The sequence below is a fragment of the Monocercomonoides exilis genome, assembly GCF_001643675.1.
Source record: "Monocercomonoides exilis strain PA203 chromosome Unknown scaffold24-1337568, whole genome shotgun sequence".
Classification (NCBI taxonomy): domain Eukaryota; phylum Preaxostyla; order Oxymonadida; family Polymastigidae; genus Monocercomonoides; species Monocercomonoides exilis.
The window spans coordinates 186,566-205,508 of record NW_027150569.1 but is presented as its reverse complement, the minus strand read 5'-3'; the positions used below and the strand labels follow the sequence as shown (position 1 = coordinate 205,508).

The 18,943-nt window shown below is 30.2% G+C and overlaps 3 protein-coding genes across 3 annotated transcripts; 2 read left to right on the top strand and 1 right to left on the bottom strand.

Moving 5' to 3' along the window:
- The first annotated feature begins 3,927 nt into the window (after positions 1-3,927).
- MONOS_12660 (uncharacterized protein) lies at positions 3,928-5,684 on the top strand. Its single transcript, XM_067865295.1, has 4 exons — positions 3,928-4,041; positions 4,143-4,213; positions 4,277-4,767; positions 4,818-5,684. The coding sequence occupies exons 2-4, from the start codon at positions 4,144-4,146 to the stop codon at positions 5,583-5,585; spliced, it is 1,329 nt and encodes a 442-aa protein (XP_067726797.1). The 5' UTR covers positions 3,928-4,041; position 4,143; the 3' UTR covers positions 5,586-5,684.
- Positions 5,685-8,686: 3,002 nt separating this feature from the next.
- On the top strand, positions 8,687-10,486 carry MONOS_12662 (uncharacterized protein). Its single transcript, XM_067865296.1, has 4 exons — positions 8,687-8,760; positions 8,866-8,905; positions 8,989-9,479; positions 9,555-10,486. The coding sequence occupies exons 1-4, from the start codon at positions 8,740-8,742 to the stop codon at positions 10,308-10,310; spliced, it is 1,308 nt and encodes a 435-aa protein (XP_067726796.1). The 5' UTR covers positions 8,687-8,739; the 3' UTR covers positions 10,311-10,486.
- A 6,382-nt stretch (positions 10,487-16,868) lies between these two features.
- MONOS_12663 (uncharacterized protein) lies at positions 16,869-18,670 on the bottom strand. The gene is made up of 3 exons (XM_067865297.1): positions 18,557-18,670; positions 17,996-18,486; positions 16,869-17,938 (listed from the first exon to the last, which is right to left on the bottom strand). Exons 1-3 carry the CDS (start codon positions 18,591-18,593, stop codon positions 17,657-17,659), a joined length of 810 nt encoding a protein of 269 aa, XP_067726795.1. The 5' UTR covers positions 18,594-18,670; the 3' UTR covers positions 16,869-17,656.
- Between the last annotated feature and the right edge of the window lie 273 nt (positions 18,671-18,943).

Here is an 18,943-nt window from a genome sequence, read left to right as displayed (position 1 = left end):
CTTTAATTTTAATTTGTGGGTACGGGTTAAGCACCCATGGTATATGAGAATTGGAAAAATAATATAGCAAACAGTGAATTTTGTATCGGCCGAGCTGAAGGTGAGTGTCTTTGTTGGAGTGAAAATGGAGAGGAGAAGAGAGAGGGAGGCATTACTGAAGGGAGCAACGCATCCGAGAGCATACTCCACCGTGGCACATGGGCTTTGCTGTGTTTTGCCACAGGCATAAACATCAGTTCGATTACTGAAATCAATTTTATTCAAAGCGATGAGAAGGAGTCTTCTGTAAAAATCGGATTTATCCAATGTTCCGCGATTTTGTTTTTCGTTTGATGAAGTTGTTGAAAGGATGAAAGGAATGGAGATTTGTTGGATGTGTTGAGGTGAAGAAAAAAAAAAAATAACTGTTATCACTCGATAGAATACAACAATTTTAATTTCTTTTCATCTTTACTGTTCTTCTTTATAAATTTTTTCCAAAATAAGTTCTGCTTTTCAGTTAACGTCACTTTTATTTCATGTTTTTGCTATGTTTGTTTTTTATTCTTTATTTATTTTGGTGGGTTGGGGCAATATTTAAGCAATTATGAAAAAATCGATGATTTGTTCTATGCAATTTCTGCATCGAATACTTGCAAGTCTAACATTCTCATCCAAAAATGTTTAGAAAAATTAAAAAAAGAGAGAAATTTGTTCGGAAACTCTGAATGGAACAAAATAGACCTATGCGACACGACTTGCTATTTTTTGTTGCTGTCGGTCACCAAAAAAAAAAAAAAAAAAAAAAAAAAAAAAAGTAAAAAAAAAAAAAAAAGGCAAATTCTGCATATTTGGTCTTTAAACTTTTTTTTTTAAATTGTTTATTTTTATTTTTAAGAATTTCCACTTCTTAATTTTATTTCAAATATTTCGATCATCCGATACATAATAACATTAATTAGTGAGTTTAACATATTTTTCTTTCAAATCCCTTTTTAGTAATGCAAATGCTCGAATGAATAATGTGAAAGCTGATGTTATCATGGTTTTCTTGAGTTCTATATTCAGACCGATTCATTTTGCACAAATAGACCAGCTTTCTATTCATTATAAAAACAGAGTTGTTGTCTCAAACCAATATAATATGGAAAAAATACTGGAGATGAGCATCACAGAAAAGTTTAATTGTTTGTTAAACGATGCTGTATTAGAATTGAAAATAGTTATTTTCTTCTTCTTTTTGATTATTATTTTTTGAAGTATTTTTAATTGAACTTGAAGATTGAAATGAGGATGAACAAATGCAGAAAATCAAGAAAATGAATGAAATGATTAATGAAATGAATGGAAAAGAATTAAAATCAGTTTTCACAGAAGAACTGTATTACGACGTGGATAAAATGATGAAGATAGAAATAATATCAATAGAAAATGCAATTTTCCAATTGAAACATATTGGATATTGCAAATTTTTGAAAAAAATGAATAGCATTTTCTTTGATAATTCTTTGCTGTGTGAAAGATTTAAAAAAGATAATGAATGAGGAATATGAAAAGAAAGGACATGAGAAAAATGAAAAGCTATTGATTGATCTTTGCGAAAGCAATCTATTTCTTGTATGTTCCTTATCATCTGAATCACTTTCGATTTGCATTTCTTGCCTTCTAAAAGTTGCCATAAATCAGAAGAAAAACGAGGAAATGCAAAATAAAGTGAAAGTGGCTTTGTTGACAATGTGCAATGTTGAATATTATGAATGAAATTTTCTTTTCTATTTTTTTTAACACTTTGAAATTTCTTTTTCTTTTTTTAAATGAAATGGTGAAAGAATTATTCGTATATAAAATGAAAGAGATATTAGAATATCATCAGGAATATGCAACTTGGCTCTTCCTCCATTTTAATCTGCCTTTGAAGTTTTGATTATCAGATGGGAGTAAAGATAAAGTTTGACATATCCTTTTGTTATAGAGCTGTTTTATGATTATAATTATAATTATTTTATTATTATTATTATTTTTTTTTTGAGAATGACAGTAAAAGAATTGGAAGAACAAGCAAGAAACTTGGATTGGAAGAGAAAAGAATGGGAGGAAAGAGGAAATGAACAAAAGAAGAATAAAATTTTATTTGAATAACAGTGTGTAATAGAAAAGGAGCAGTTTAAGACTTGTTGAGAGCTGCGAATGTTGATGTTGTTTTGGAAAAGATTCATCTGCCAACAATGAACAATGAAACGAAGAATGAAAGCATGTGATTCTTCATTGCAATAACAAGGCAATAGAAATGAAAAATGAATGATGAAAAAGAATAAACGAAAAGAAATACAATCAAAATGGAGTTGCACGAAAAGAAGAACGAAGAAGTGCACGAAGAAATCATATTTGGTTTTCGTGAAATTTTGGAATTTTTATACAAAAAATATTCCAATCTTTATGAATTGCTGTTGACTATTTCTAATAATGTTGTGTCAGAAATTGAATTTTTTAAAATTTTAACTCTCAAAGCATATTTATGTGCTTTTTTTATATTTCAATAATAAAAAACATTCATGTTTTGCTTTTGAAATATCTTTTTTTATTACAATTGCAAAAAAAAAAAGTGAAACTCCTCGATAAAGAAAAGAAAATGAAAAGTGAACTTAAAATATTTTCAAATTTGTTTTTTCTTTTCATTCTGATGTCTTCCTAATAAATATCTTTTATGATAAAAAACTATTTTCTATCATCCTCTCAAGCTGGTTTCATTCTTCTCTCATAGTAATCCTCATTCAACTTTGTTTCATTTCCTTTGATTTTTTTGTTGTTTTCCTGTTGCCTTTTTCTCTGCTTTCTTGGTATCTTTGCATGTTCTTTTTTGGGAAGGCCAGAACGAAAGCGAGAATAATAGTTGTTATTTGAAGATAAAATCGCAACTTCTCAAGAAATATCGTTTGTGAATCATATGCTAAGAGTTAATGAAAAAAAAAAGATGAATGATCGAAGTGAAACAATTAAAAAATATACATTCATATATCATATTTAAATAGCATAATAATAAATTAATGGAATAAAACCTTGCAACAACAAATTCACAAAGCACATGCTGCATTTACAAGTTGTATTCATCACTTGCCAATTTGGATATTTTTTGCTTCAAAAGCAAAATTAGCCTTTACTGTTCATCTTATTGAACGCTTGATTCAAGCCTTCTTCAAAAGAGATGCATCACATGCAAGCAGAAAAATTAAAGTCGAATTCATCAATTTTATCTGAAAAAGTTGAAATTAAAAAATATCATGAATAATTAATGAGATATTCAAAATGAATTACAAGAAAAAGCATAACTGGCTTCTTGTTTCGCATTGAAAAGTTTGTATTTGTGGATATAACAATAAATTACTCAACAAAGTTTGATAGAAGACATTGTACTCATTTCTTTGAAGAAAAAAGGAGATTTCTAAAAAATGAAAAGAATAATTATGGATTATTTTCAATGAAAAATGTTATTAACAACATTTTAAAAACCAAACTAGTTTATAAAATCTTCTGCTTCTTTTTCAAGAAGTTTTGCTTCTCTGACTTGAAGTGACGTCAGTGACAGCAGTGACTTCCAGTGGCAAAAAAGATCAAAGTTAAGTTGATCTCGTCACCAAACCATTTTTCACTAAATTTTTCTTCAATATTTAAAATTTTTTAATCATTTTATTTCAAAAAATGTTTCAATTTAGGTCAATATATATTTTCTCACTTGATTGGAAAATAATCTCTTTCTTTTTTCGCAAAAATATAGAAAAATGAAATTTTATATAAATAAAGGTTCCGATCATAAAAAATTGTCCTGTCTGTCACCTGTGTCACTAAGTGGCAAAATTTGTCACTTGTCGCACAGGTCTAGAACAAAATTCATAAAGTGATAAATATCATACCATATCGATTTCAATGAAATGAATTATTGTTGGTTCGATCAGACAGAAATTAAATTCTATCGTATTTGGCTAAATACGACCAATATCTTCGATTTATTAGTGATTTCTCTTTTTTAACAAAGATTATTTCAAGGCAAAGGAATTGAGTTTGAAGGTTATATTATTATTTCACAATTATCAACAATGTTTGTTGTTTTTGTTGTTTTGTTTTAAATATGATGTTTCGCGCAAATTGATCATTCATACAACAAACAGAATGGAAATGTATGATGAAGACAAATCCAATGATGATATCCAGGAGCCGTCTCTTGAAGATAAGTTTTCAAGTTTGTTCATTTTCCTATTTTTTGAGTGTTCAGAGCTTTACATCATAATTAAATTTATTGAAGAATTGTTTTGTGAACTGGAACATTGTCCAGAAAGCGAGCAGAAAGTGAAAATCGAAGAAATGAACGGACTTGTGGAGGAAATGAATGAAGAAGAATTCGAATTAGTTTTCAACACAGAATTGTATGATAAAATATTCAAAATGATTGAAGAAAAGAAAATGTCAATGGAAAATACAATTTTGCTGCTAAAAAATGTTGGATATTGCGATGTGCTGAAAAGCATATGGAATCTGAATTTAAAATATGCTTTGTTGTACAAAAGATTTGAAGAGATGATTTTTGAAGAAGAGAAGAAAGAAGAAAAGAATGAAAAACTGCTTGTTGATCTGTGTGAATGCTATCTTTTGCTTGGTAACCAGTTCAATTCGGAGTTGATATTTATATGTGTACCTTGCCTTTTGAAAGCTGCCTCAAAGAAAGAGGAAAGCGAAGAAGCACAAAAAGAAGCGGAACTGGCATTGCTGGCGTTGAACAATATTGCGATGTGGAAGGTCAGATTTATTTTTAGATATGTTTTTTAATTTTATTTTTTTTTTATTAGTTTATCGAACAAAAACTGTACTTAAAGGAAATCAAAGAAATTATCGAATATCATCAAGAACATCACAACCTCACTCGACTTGCGTATCAGTCGGCTTGGCAGTTTTTGATGGACAGATTAAACACTGACAGTAGCTTGGAAGGTGTGATTGTGAATGAACTGCATTTTGCGAGAGAAGCAGCAAGCGAATTGGAAGAGCTGATGATATGCGCGGATTGGAAGAAGAAAAAAGAAATGAGCAAAAAAGAAGCGAAAGAAGTGCTTATTATCAGAAGATGGATCCAAACATTGAGTCATTTCTTTGAATTCTTTCGGTTGTGGAATAAAGAATTTGGCGGGATATTTGGCATCATTGTGAAAGTGTTTCGAGCAGCAAGAGATAATCAAAGAGAGATTTGCGATTGGTGCATTTGTTCTTTGAGAAATGCAGCAAAAAACAGAGCCGTGAAAGTTGAAGACTTGTTGAAAGGAAAGGCAATTGATACTGTTTTGGAGGAGATTCACAGGCCAACGCTGAATGACGGAATAACAAATGAATGCTTGAGATTTTTCATGAATATTTCAAGGCGATTGAAAAGGAAGACAGATGATGAAAAGGAAGAAGCGAGAAGAAAGGCAACAAAAAGGAAGATATCTGAAAAGATGGAAGAAGAAGGATACGAAGATGCCATCATAAGCTTTTATGAAATACTAAATTTTCTGAATGATTTATATTTTTTTTCTGGTAAATTATCGTTGGATATTTCTGATTATTTCATGATAATTTAGCCAAATTCAATTCATTTTGTTTTGTGACTCAAAAACAATATTTTCAATTTTCATCATTTCACAAAATTACAAAAAAATGGATTGAAGAATTTTTATTAATGTTTTATCGCCTTTTTCAAATAATAAATATTCAAAAAATCCATTATTTTTTTCCCCCATCAATAATGGTCATTGAATGAGTATCAGTCTTCAATCTTTTTCATATAGATTCATTTTTTCCTGAAAATTCAATTGTTCAATTATTTCCTCTTGAAATTTTCGGATTACTCTGATTTTTCTCTTTCTCATCGCATTCTCAATGAATTCGAGAAGAAGAAGAAATGAAATGAAAATTCTTGAGAAGAAAACAAGAGTATCAATAAAGAAATGATTGTTGGAGAATACAGATACCAACTTCATTAGCTCCATATGCAACAGCAAACCTGCCTGAAAAAGAAGCCAATCCAATGCTCCAATTCAGAATGGGAATGGCACAAAAGGTCAATCGAATTAATTGCTCTTCATATTCTTCTCATTTTTTGCTCGGTTTTTCATATCTCTTTATTCTTTTTCTTTATTTTCAATTTTGTCTTCCTTCACTTTTCTCTTCATTCCTTTAATCTCTTCTTCTTGAATAATAACTCGTTTCATCCATTTCATCTCAAAATGCAATTCTTCATAATTTCACTCAAATTCAATCTTTTTCTTTTTCTTTTTCTTTAATCATTCTGCTTTCATCTGCTTTTTCCAATTGATGGAGAAAGAGAAGACACCTCACTCACATTCTTTTCTCACATTATCATCCAAAAGTTCTGCTCCAATTGAATTTCCTCTTCAGCCGCTTTGTTGCCACATAAATAAATATTTCTTCATTCATCAATCATTTTTCATCGTCATCCTGTTTCTCTCGCTGATCTTCCTCAATCTCTACTCAAAATTGTTCATTTCCTTTCGTTCATCTTTTCATCTCCATTTTTCTTCAATTCATGAAATAATCCAAAAATCTATTCTTCCAAATCCGCTTTTTTCTCAATTCCAATACAAATGCAATGCATTCCTTCAACTTCAACACCTTTCATTTTTTGTTGTTGATAACGAATTGAAAAGACGAAAGATAATAATCCATGACATTGATGCAAATAGTTGATATGTTCAATGGAAAAGTCTTCATTTGCCTTTTCTCTTCCATTCTCCAATTTTTCTGTTTTCATAAACATTCAAAATGCAGCAGCAGAAGAAGAAATTCTGTTTAAAATTCTCATGCTTTTTTTGATGATGATGATAATAGATGAATAAGAAGAGTGAAAAAATATCAGTTGTGGAGTGTTTCATGTTTGTTGACAGTTTGCCTTGAAGAATTTGAAACAAAATGTGTTTTTGGAAAATTGTGTGAAGAAGATGAATAATGATTTTGATTGATAAAGATGAGTTTCAAGAGAGATGAACAATGAACGAGAAATCAGCAGCAGAATTGGCAGATGGATGAAATGTTGAAGAATAAATCAGTGAGTGAGTGAGTTGATTGAATTGCAGAAGAAGATGAAGATGAAGAGAATGAAGAAACAAATGCCATCTGATATTCAATGTCTGCCTTCTGCTTCAAATGATCCACAAATAAAACTGTGAATCAAATAGTTGTTCTGTCAGAGCATGATAATAATTCTCCAAAAAAAAACACTCAATGAAAAGAAAGTGCCAAATCCATTTCTGTGAAAGTGACTTGTCTCTCTTTTCGGTTGGACTGACTTTCTTGTCTTCTCTGCGTAACTATTTTCAATCTTTTGCCATCTTCTCTTTGTTTCATTCATCTGTGTTGAGTAAAAGGTGATTAACATTTTCCAATAAAAGAATCTCCAAAAGCAATATCTTTTCGAGCAATGCTCAAAAGGAATGGATTTTGCTCAGATTCTCTCAATTTTCGCTCATTCCTCATCCCAAAGAAGGAAGAAGACGAAGACGAAGCAAAAGAAGAAAGTCAAATATGTCTATCAACAACAAAATATGAAGAAGAAGATGAACAGATATTGTGAATAAAACACCTCTTTTTCTCTCTCTGTTGGAGTGGCTTGTGGTAAAGTTGTGCCATATGAGAAGAAGTCTGCAGTATTTCCAGCAGAATATTCAGCAAAACAAGAATCGCCAAAATTAACAGCGCTATCAGTAAAAACATTTTGTGTGTTGAATGAAACAGTCATTGACCATTGAAACATTTCTGTTGCGACTGGCTCGCTATCAGATGGAATGATGCTGATGCATGTAAAATCTTCGAAAGATGAATTTCCACAACGTTTTCCTATCGATTCAGCCGAAAATGCAATTTTAATTCGCTTTTATCATCCCTTTACCTTCTCAGACGAGTTGATCAGAGTTCAAAAACAAAAAATGAAAGGACTTCTCAAAAAAGCTGCCATTTGGAATGCAGGCTGAAGTTCTTAGAATTGGTGCATCTTTGTTGTTATTGCTGCAAATAAAGCTTCTTTTCTCTCATTCTTTCAAGAAGTTTTCCTTTCAACCGACTCATTAATATATTGACTCAACATTTCAAAAGTGTTTCCTCTGATCCTTCAAGCAGTCTTATGTTGTTTCAGCCTTTTCCACGGATTTTCCTGAGGTTATTGTTATTTCAGAGAACTGATGAAGAAAAATCAAGACCCAGTGAATAGACAGAGTGTTTGTGAGATGAATGTGAATTGCACGACGAAGATGCTTTCTTTTGGTGAATTGAATGCGATTCTTTCAACATTCCTTCATTTGCAATCATCAAGGATGTTATATCTACAGTCAATTTCGATATGCAAGAGAAAAGAAGGCTTTGGCGCAAATGAATTCGAGGATATAACTTTTTGTAAATGAGTTGCAATATTCCACTAAAAAATATATTTTTGCATAATTTCATTTGCTTCAATGGCTTGGTTTCGATGGAGAAAACTATCGGTTTTAAAAGCATTTAAAACACAAAAATATCCAATCAAAACAATTAAGAAAACAAATCTTAATGAAGCTTTGACGATTTTCTCAATTGTGAAATCTGCAAAGAGAATCAAAAAATGAGCGATTACTCGAAAAAGAAAATACCCAATTATTCAAAGAAAATAATATTGATCAAATATTTCCTCTAATCAAAAAATTCAAAAAAAAATATTTGTTTTTGAGTGGAATAGCTTTTGGAGAACGAATGCACATGGAAGCTCAGGAGGTATTTTGATTTTTTTTATTCGAAAGCATTCCAAACTTCTGTTTTTCTTGCAACACCAACAATTTATTGTAAATTTTATGTGTAAAAATGTTTTGTTGCGGAAAGAAGGCAACGTGCAAAATGAATCGTGCAGAAAAGTATACAGGTTTGCTTTTTCACTAGCTTCATGATTTATTAATTTTTTTGCTTTTCTTTTTTGGAAATTTGTTATGATTTTCTTGTTTTAAGAAATGCTTTTTCAATTGAGGAATTACTCGGCTGAGGAGCAAACCCAGAGAGTTGGGGAAATGAATTCATTAATGGATCAAATGGGCGAAGATGAAATGGACAACCATGCGTCGAAAGTTTTTGAAGAATTTTGCAGAATGATTGAAGAAAAGAAAGTTTCATTAGAAAATACAATTAGCCTTATGAAGCGTGTTGGATATGCCAACATAATGAAAAGCATATATGCCATATATTTGTGTGATTTTTCGTTGAAGAAAAAAATTGAGAGCTTGATTTTTGAAGAAGGAAAGAAAAATGATGAAAAGAATGAAAAGCTTTTGATTGAAATGTGTGAGTGTTGTGGATTTATTTACAGGAACATTTCGCCGGAAATTATTCCCGTTTATGTGCCTTGCATGCTGAATGCAGCCTTGAAGAAAGAGGAAAGCGAAGAAACGAGAAAAGAAGTGGAGGATGCATTGTTAGCTTTGAATTACATTGAAGAAGCACATGTTTGTGCAAATGTTTTTTATCAATTTGCTTATTTATTTTATTTTATTTTATTTTATTTTATTTTATTTAATCAGTTTGTGCGTATTGAACTATTTCAGAGCAAAATCAAAGAGATAATAATGTATCATCAGGAGCATCGCAATCTTTCACACATGGGATATCGATCAGCTTGGCATTTTTATCTCAACCGGTTGCTTGACTATAGCTTTTTGGGAGATGCAATTGTGAATGAACTGCATTTTGTGAGAGAAGCAGCGAGAGAACTGGAAGAGCTTTCAAGAAGTGTGAGAATGAAACAGAAAGAAGGGAAAGTGATCAGCCCAGAGTTTAAATACACAGTCAATGGATGGCTGGAAACTGTACTGTATTATCGGCAGAGCGGACCAAGGGCAAAGGAAGATTATGTTCCTTTGGTGCAAAGCATGGTTTGTTTAAGGAAAGCAGCCAGAGGAATAGAAAATGAAATGTTTGGAATTAATTCTCAAACGTATGAATTAATGGCGCTGTATATTGCAGGAAGTGTGGAGGACTTGCTGAAAGGCGGGGTTTTTGAAGCTGTTTTGGAGGAAATGCAGAGGGATTTTATTGAAAATCATAAGATGCATGATTGTTATAAGTTCTTTTTGGCAATTCAGGAACTGAAAATGAGAGCAGAACCAACCGCAAACGAGGCACAAAAGAAAGAAATCAAAATGAAATTGCATGAAAAGCTTGAGGAAGAAGGATTCGAAGACATCATTATTGGAAATTATGAAGTGAATGGACAAATTAGCAAGGTTTATTGTCCAAAAATATCTGTAAATGTTGTTGATTATTTGGTATATATTTAATCAAATGAATTTAATTTTTTTTCTTTTTCTATATTTATTTATTATTATTGTTAATGTTATTATTTATTTTATTCTTGTAACTCAAAATGTGTGTATTTTCATTCATTGCATCATTCCACAATTCATCAGCATTATTTTTTTGTATTATTGTTATTAATGTTGTTGTTGTTGTTGTTGTTGTTTGTTTGTTTTATTTAATTTTCTGCATAATGTTTCTGGATTTGTTTTGAGGTTCCGCAAACAATTCAGTCAAACGAAAGAGTTCTTAATTTTTTTTGAAATGTTTTTGAATCATTTTCTTTATTTATTTCTATTTCGTTGATCAACACATAAATTTTCAATTAACTTTTATTCTGAAAAAGTTAAACGCGTAATTTGTGATAATATTCATATTGCATGTTTTTTCTGAAGATTGGATTTATTTTCCAATCGAAGTTTTTGTGGAGATCAGATGGCGAGTGTTTGTTGGTTGAATTACACATCAATGAACTTGTTGAAAGTATTTTGTTGTTATAAACTTTGATGTCATTTATGGAATGATTCTTTTCGTTGGATTATGAAACACATTAAAAGAGTTTTCCTTTATTTGAATTTCGACAAATGGAAATATGTGGTAAAATATGTGCCATTTAAAGAAAAATCACGTTTATTCAATTCTTGTTACGCTTTTATATCATTATAAGTGAAACATTCTCATGAAAAAATTAGCAAAAAAAAAATGATTGGAGAAAAAAAATCAGAGAAAAAGTTTCATTCAACGGATTGGCTTGTCTTTAAAAAGCAATCAGTTCATTTTTTATTTTTGCAAGAATGAAAAAAAGGTCAAAGGTTTGTGGGAGTTATTCTTTTATAACGTTAAAAAATTTGTTTTTTTTGAACAAAATTATTATGATTCTCTAAAAGTTTAATATAAACTTCTTTGAAATTAAAAAAAAAGAACTCAAACATTGGGATTGAAAACAAAATTTGCATGAACCTAAATAAAATAGTCATAATCGTTTTTTAACATTTCAAAATTAACTTGACATTCTCAAAATATTCTCAAATTACAGATTCAAAATTCTTGATGATATCTCTTGAACAATTACATGGAACGAAACATTCCAAATCAAAATAATTTCAAAACGAGTCAAAAAATCATGAAAAATAATTAATTAGTTTTTTATAACATTGCACGAAATCAAAAACAACTCTTAATTTTTGACTTATAAATAGATAGATAATGGAAAAATAAAATTAGATTTATATTAAAAAAAAATAAACGAAAAACAACACAAATACATACATAAATAAATATTTGCTCCTCAAGATGACTCCATCCGTAGGTCAAAGAACGGCAAGGCAACTCCTTTGCCACACAGCGCGAGAAATCTGTGCCAAATGTTGAAGAAATAAATATTGTTGGGCTGATATAAACAGAAAGGAATTCCTTAATGCTGATGCCTTCTCTATAATTAGCATTGTCGAAACACCCAATTTTAGTTCCATCGACTGATTCGTTGATAAGGCAGAATATCGTCTGCAGGTTGATGTCTATCAAAGCACTCGCAAGCAAGACAATGTTTCAAATTGATCGTTCGTCTGTTTTCAATAATACCGAATCTGCAACAGCAACGTAAATCGCTCATCCATAATCAGCCTTGCAGCCGGAAAAATCACACTCAGAAACAAGAGCCTGATCTTCAACATCTTTCAGATAAAATCCACCTCCTCTTCTTTGCGAATCGCATCTCAAAAAGGTACATTGCAAACACACTGGCTCGACTTCTTCCAAGAATTCGTCTGGATGGGAATACAACTTTGTTCGCATTTTTAAGCAGTTGCCTTCAAATGGAAAATTGTTTCTTTCACGAATTTGTGAGTGATAACTTTGTTGCAGAATTGTGCTATTTCCATTTAAGACAGCTTTTCTTTCAGGCATCTGTGATAATTTGCGCTCGAATACGATACATGCATCAGCATTCGAACTGCAACCTGAAAACAAGCTCTGCCTGATCGCTGGGGAACGAATGCTGACCGCATGAATAGCTCCAGCAGTTGTCTCAGCATTTTTATTTTCATTTTCACAGTTTATATCTTGGAAAGAAGAGTTTTCTATGGTTACGGCCGCATTTCCGGTCACAAAGATAGATTATCCCGATCCAACATAGCTTGTGCAGTTTTGAAATTTACAATTAATAACATCAACAGTTAAAACAGTCTGATCTTGTGTTCTTGCAAAGATGCATTGGCCAAATTCATCGCCTTTAATTCCATTCCAAGTGCATGAGTCAAACGCAAATTCCTTATCAACAAAAGGAACCAGGACAACTCTTTCGAGTGTTTCATTTGAATAACGCTTGTTTGCCCACCCCGTGCATGAGACGTGTGTTGAGTTAAAATTAGCAAGTGAGCGAACGCCAAAAGAGATCGAAGGAATTAGCGCTCCATCATATACACCGCACACATGATTGAAAGCACAATTTGAAATTGTTGAAGTGAAAGAGTTAGATCCTTGTACTTGAATGATCGCATTTGGCTTTGCACTGATATTGAAAAAAGAAGAATCATGAATCTCCAATGTTGATCCAATCACAGATGAGGCAAAAAAACGTTGATAATATTAAAACAGACGAAAATGATGAAGATGAAACAATCAAAGGAAATTGTTGACTTGTTGAAGCAAAATAGCTTTCAAGAGACACAAACGAATTCATTTCCATAGAATCTATCTGTGATAAAAGTGAGATGTTTTTGAGCTGTAAAGGGCTTCCTGTTTTAGCAAATGGACTGCCAAACCGATGTTTTCTCGAAAAAATAATGCAACTAACAATAGAAACATTCGAAAAGCCATCTTGTAAAACCGTTGTATCATCGCAGCTGGATAATACACATTCCCTTTCAATAAATATTGTCGAGTTTAAATTTCTCATTTTCGAAAGAAAACAGCTCATTTCGTTCAAAACTTGTCTTTCGGTAACTCTGAAAAGTCTCCTGCATGTGTTTGCAACGCTTCTCATTTGCTGTGGAACATGCAATATATATTTTCTTGTTCTTGCAAAATATGACGGAAAGTCCTGTTTTACAACTTCAACACGTAAAATTGTATCTTTATTCAAATGGCTCGATTCAGTCTTAAAATCGGTACAACAAAGTATAGCAGTTGTCCACAACAACAGGAAATATCGTATAAAAATTAGTAATAAACATCTGGTGAACATAAAGAATCTCAAAACAAAACAAAACAAACAAACAAACAAACAAAAAAAAAAAAAAAAAAAAAAAAAAAAGTAAAAAAAAAAAAAAAAAAAAAAAAAAAAAAAAAAAAAAAAAAAAAAAAAAAAAACATTTTTGAATGTTTGAGAATTATACATTAAGGTTTTATTACAAAATTTTTATCTTCAATAAATAAAACATGTTGTTTTTAAAAATCAATTATAAAAAGCATTATTTTGTTTTCATTGTGTTCTTTTCGATTATAAATATGATATCAAAAGTGACAAATCTGGTCCTTTTCTAAAAAAAAAACTATCTTCATAATATTTCTGCAATTATAAAAAAAAAGAAACAAAATAGAATGAAATTAAAAGACGCATTTTATAATATTTTACGAACAATGGGCTTTATTTTTATGTCGAAAAAGTGAAAATGGTTTTTTATTTATGTTTTTGACTTTTCTTAACATTTTTCAATAGTGTTGACAAATGTGATTATCTTTATCTTAATAAAAACACTTTATTGATTATGTGTCACTTTCAAATTTTGTTTGAAATTAAAAAATATAGGCATGACCTTCGATCATGGCATCTTTCTGATCAACCCCAGAATTTATTGTTAAATAATCCAATTTGAGTTTTTATTTTTCTTATATCTCTTTGTTTCTGTTGAAACTGTAATAGATTAAGAAGGAACAAATTCATCACATGTTCTTATGAAAATTTATAATCGTGGAGAATGCAGCTAACAAAGGTAATAAGAAAACATCATTGTTTCTAAAACTCATCAATGAAAATTTACATTAAAGACACAAATTTATGCCTTTATTAAAGCGCGAGGAACAACTATCATTGTGTTTTCAATAAAGTTTTGAAATGTCATTTTTATTTTCATATTTTAAATTGGACAAAAGTTAAATTTACAAGTCTTAAATTATATTTATGAAGATTGTGGATGTGCTTCAGACACTGAGATATTTTATATCCAGTAATTCATGCAATTTAATTTCATTCAATCTAACATTCTTATTTCATTATTTGCACAAAAAATCAAAAATTTTGTAATTTTAAAAATTAATATAGGGAATGATGAATCAGATGCCATGGTTGGAAGTTAGGCCAAAAAATATTATCTTTGTGCTTTTGATAAAAGCAAAATGTGAACTTTCTTCTTCATTGTGTTTCAGAACAACTTTTTTCGTCATCCCTTTTTTTCCTAATAATGAAATTTTTGCGCTTGATGATTCAATTGAAGAAATTGCAATACAAAGCTTCCGTGGATATATATGGTGTGTGAATTCATTCGAATTAACATTTCGTATATATTTTTGGAGGAAATGAAATATGATAAGAATCAATTATTGAAGCATTATGTTTCGTCAATTATTGGACAACTGTTTATGAAAAGTTTTAAGTTCAAAAGATTTGCTTTTCTCATGTTAACAAAATGTTTGTTTTTGTTAAATCACATGTGAAAAACATTCTGACTTTAATAATCCATATTCCCCAGGAATGAATGCTCATGTATTAAATAGAATCGATAAATTAATTATTCATTTTAACCATGCAAATAAATGAGATAAATGTTTTTATCAACATGATTAAAACAATAATGTGAACATCAAATTTTTTTCTTGACTTCTTTTCACGTTTCATTTGTAAGAAAGATTAATAATTGTTATATTTCGTTTCCTAAATGAACTAATTTTTATGTGAGAATCGTTTCATCAATATCAACTGACTGATATTTGCGAACAAATTTTAAATACATGTTGAGGTTCGAACAAACAATTATCACATCATATATTACGCAACTTTTTGTGATAACAAAAAATTTGTAATTTTTCACGGTCACTTTATACAATTTCAAATTTAAATTAATTTCGCAATAACTGGTTCTTGGCCTTTATTTTTTCCATTTTTGATAATTCTTTTGATAAAACTCATTTTGTTAGGAAGAAATATTTTTCATTTTTTAATGTGACATTTTCAAAGCATTTCTAGATAATCGAAAACCAGATGATATTGATCAAGGCGCAAATAAAAAAACAATTTTTGAAGTTTGTGTATGCAATTTTCAAAAACATGTTCAAATGCATTTAACACAGTGAATTTATTCTTCAAAAAAAAAGTGAAAAGGTTTGAAAAATGTTTGTTCATTGAAAAATATCACTATAATTTAGAATGGATATTAAAAATATAACTAAAGTGGAGACAGATGAATTTCTTGTGATGATATGGGGGAAAATATGTGACTTCAAGCTTTTTCAATTGAATTTTTTGCACAGCGTTTGAACTTTTTATTATTTTTAATATGATTTATCCGGGTTCATTTATTGTGATCCATATCATGTTGCAGAATATCATGAAATGATATTATTTACTCCTGTTGACAGATATGATAATCCAATTGATTTTGAAATCTGAGAAAGATTTATAAAGAAATGAGTGAAGCAAAGCTTTCGTGATTTGTCCAGAAAAAGCTTAAAAGCCAGTATTTTCCCCCATATGCTTTTGGATGCCAAAGAATAATACTGAACAACAAATATTCTTCTAATACCAGTTGATCAACAATTTTGAAAGAAGTCAATTTTATATTATTGAAAATTATGAATTTGTATTTGAATTTTTGTTTCCAAATTGATATAGAAATTTATTTCTTTATTCCATAGTGATGTGTTTGAATTCATTCGTATAAAAACTTCCTTTTCAAAGGCACATTGGAAAATAATTATTATTATTTTCAATTTGTTCAATTGTGAGATTGAAATATTAGAGAAATATTTGTTTTGCTTATCTATTTGGTTTCTATAGACGAAGAATTAATCATAGCTGTAAAACTCTCATTCAAAATCAAAAAATCATAAATCTAAAACATTTCAAAAAAGAATTTCAAAATCAACTAAAAATAAAAATTTTTGTTAAAATCTTCGTGATTCTTATTATATATCATTTAAGAGCTATTTTATTTCAAGGAAACTCCATCATGCATTGAAGAATGAAAACTGAACGCAAAATTTCAAAGAAAATTGAAAAAGTCTGAATATTTTCTGAAAACTTCTTTGATGTTTATTTGTCAAAGAAATAATTATCTCTTAATTCAAGAGGTTGTGCTTATCCAAGGAATTTTTGTATATCTATTTTTCCGATTATTCAATAAAAAAACAGCATCTTTATTTGTTCTTCCATTCTCCCTTCATTAGTCTTTTCGATAATGGTTCTATGTTCACAATCACAAAGTTCTTCTTGCTTCCGTTTATGAAATCATTTTTTTATTTAACTGTGAAATGTGATACAAATGGCACTGAATTCGAGCATCCAATCCTTTCATTTTTTCAAAACAACAAAAAGGAAATAAAACTTCTTCAGAATAATTCTCAAATTGTTATATCTGGAACATTATTTAAAAAGAACACTTCCCAAGAGGGTGTTAAAAGACACAAAAAAGATCGTATTGAAATAAGTTTGCTTTTGAATGATATGATCCCTTCAATACGAGGAGAAAATGAACGAAAAACTCTTTTTTGAATTAAAAAAAAGGAAGTGATATTTTTGGGGAAATAAAATGAATTGAACAAAAGTGGATATCCGTATCATTTCAAATCACACATAATTCACTTCGAACCGTTCCAATTTGTTGCAATCATCCAATCTTCCACTCGGAGTAACATTCCATAAAAGCTGAAACAAATATCTTCGATGCCTTCCTCTTCAATCTTTTCCGCCATTTTCTTCTTCAGCACCATCTTTTTCTTTTCCTCTTCCTCTTCTTCATTTTCCGTTTTTGACCCTCCTTTCAGCCAACTCAGTGCTGAAGATAACAATTTCAAAACAACATTTTTTTGACTCCTTTTTCCTGTTCAGCATTTCAAAAAGAGATATGAAATAATATTTGCAACTGTATGTTGTTGAATAATACAATGTTGGTTGACTCAATTCCTCCAAAACTATCTCACCAAAATCGAAAATATTATATGTTACTCCAATTTTATTGTCACATATCATGCTTTCAATAAACTTTATGCATTTTCTTGCAATTTCTTTCTCGGCATTCTTCGTAACTCTGCATAAATTAATAATACCAGCGACAATTCTTTCAATATCTGTTCCTGAATAATCGCTATCCGTACAGAATATTTGCATAGTTATTAGCTACCTATTGATACACAAAATGTTTTTCCATTCTCTTTCTCTCTCTTCCCTTTTGCTCCAATCAACTCTTTCAGCCAGCTCCTCCAACTCTCTTGTTGCTTCTCTTGCAAAATGCAGATCATCCGCAATAACATCTTCCAAGCTTCTTTCACTCCAAAGTCGGAAAATCAAAAACTTCCAAGCAGATTGATATGCAAGTCGTGTCAAATTGTGATTCTGTTGATAACAATTGATGATTTCTATCATCTCCTTCAAATACTGATTTTTTCCAATTTTCTTAATCTAAAAGAAAAGAAAAAAAAAGAGATAATATCAAAAAAGAAATAGAAGAGCCCACACTTCATATTCAATGTTGCTCAATGAAAGAAAAGCCATTTCAACTTCATCCCGAGACTCTTTTCTTTCAACTTTATTCAGTACAACTTTCAGAATACAAGGAACACATATTGAAAGGAATTCAAAAGAAAAGCCATTGCAAAGCGTTGAATAGCATTCATCAAGGTCAATTAAGAGTTTTTCTTTCTTTCCTTTTTTCTTTTTAGCTTCATCAATAATCATCTTTTCAAATCTTTTGTGCAACAAAGACCTTTCATAACACAAGTTGAATGAACACTTCAATGCATTACAATATCCCATGCACTTCAACAAAAAAATTGTATTTGCCAGCGTCATTTTCTTTTCTTCAATCAGTTTGTCCAATCTGTCGAACAGTTCTGTTGTCATAATGGATTTCAGTTCTTCTTTGTTCATTTTCTCCATTATTCCTTTCATTTTGAGTATTTTCAGTTTCTGTTCATCTCCATTGCACTGTTCCAACTCCGAAAATATCTCTTTGAATCAAATTCAATAAAATAATAAAGCACAGAGAATTTCCACGAAGTCAAAACGATATGAACAAACCAAAATCTATTTTCACAAGAGGATTCTTCTGAATCATTGATATGGTGTTTTGAACATCGACAGATCCTGCTTTTTGTTTTGTGGAATCATCGGGGATGATTAATGACAAATACTAAAAAAATTTGCAAAGAAAAACATAATGCAACATACAAAAGAAAATCGCTTTGACAAGCCTCAGTTTCATGATTCAATTGATTCATTTGAGCTTTCAGTTTGCAGGAACAAAATCTATTGATCAGTCAATAAAAGCGATTATGAAATACTTGATCTGGATTGTTTCCGTCTTGATCATTCTGTGAAAACAAGAATATCAACACCGAAAGGAAAATAATACAAGTGCTTTTCTATTGACTTTTGAGAACGAAATTTTTTGAATCATAAAAGGAA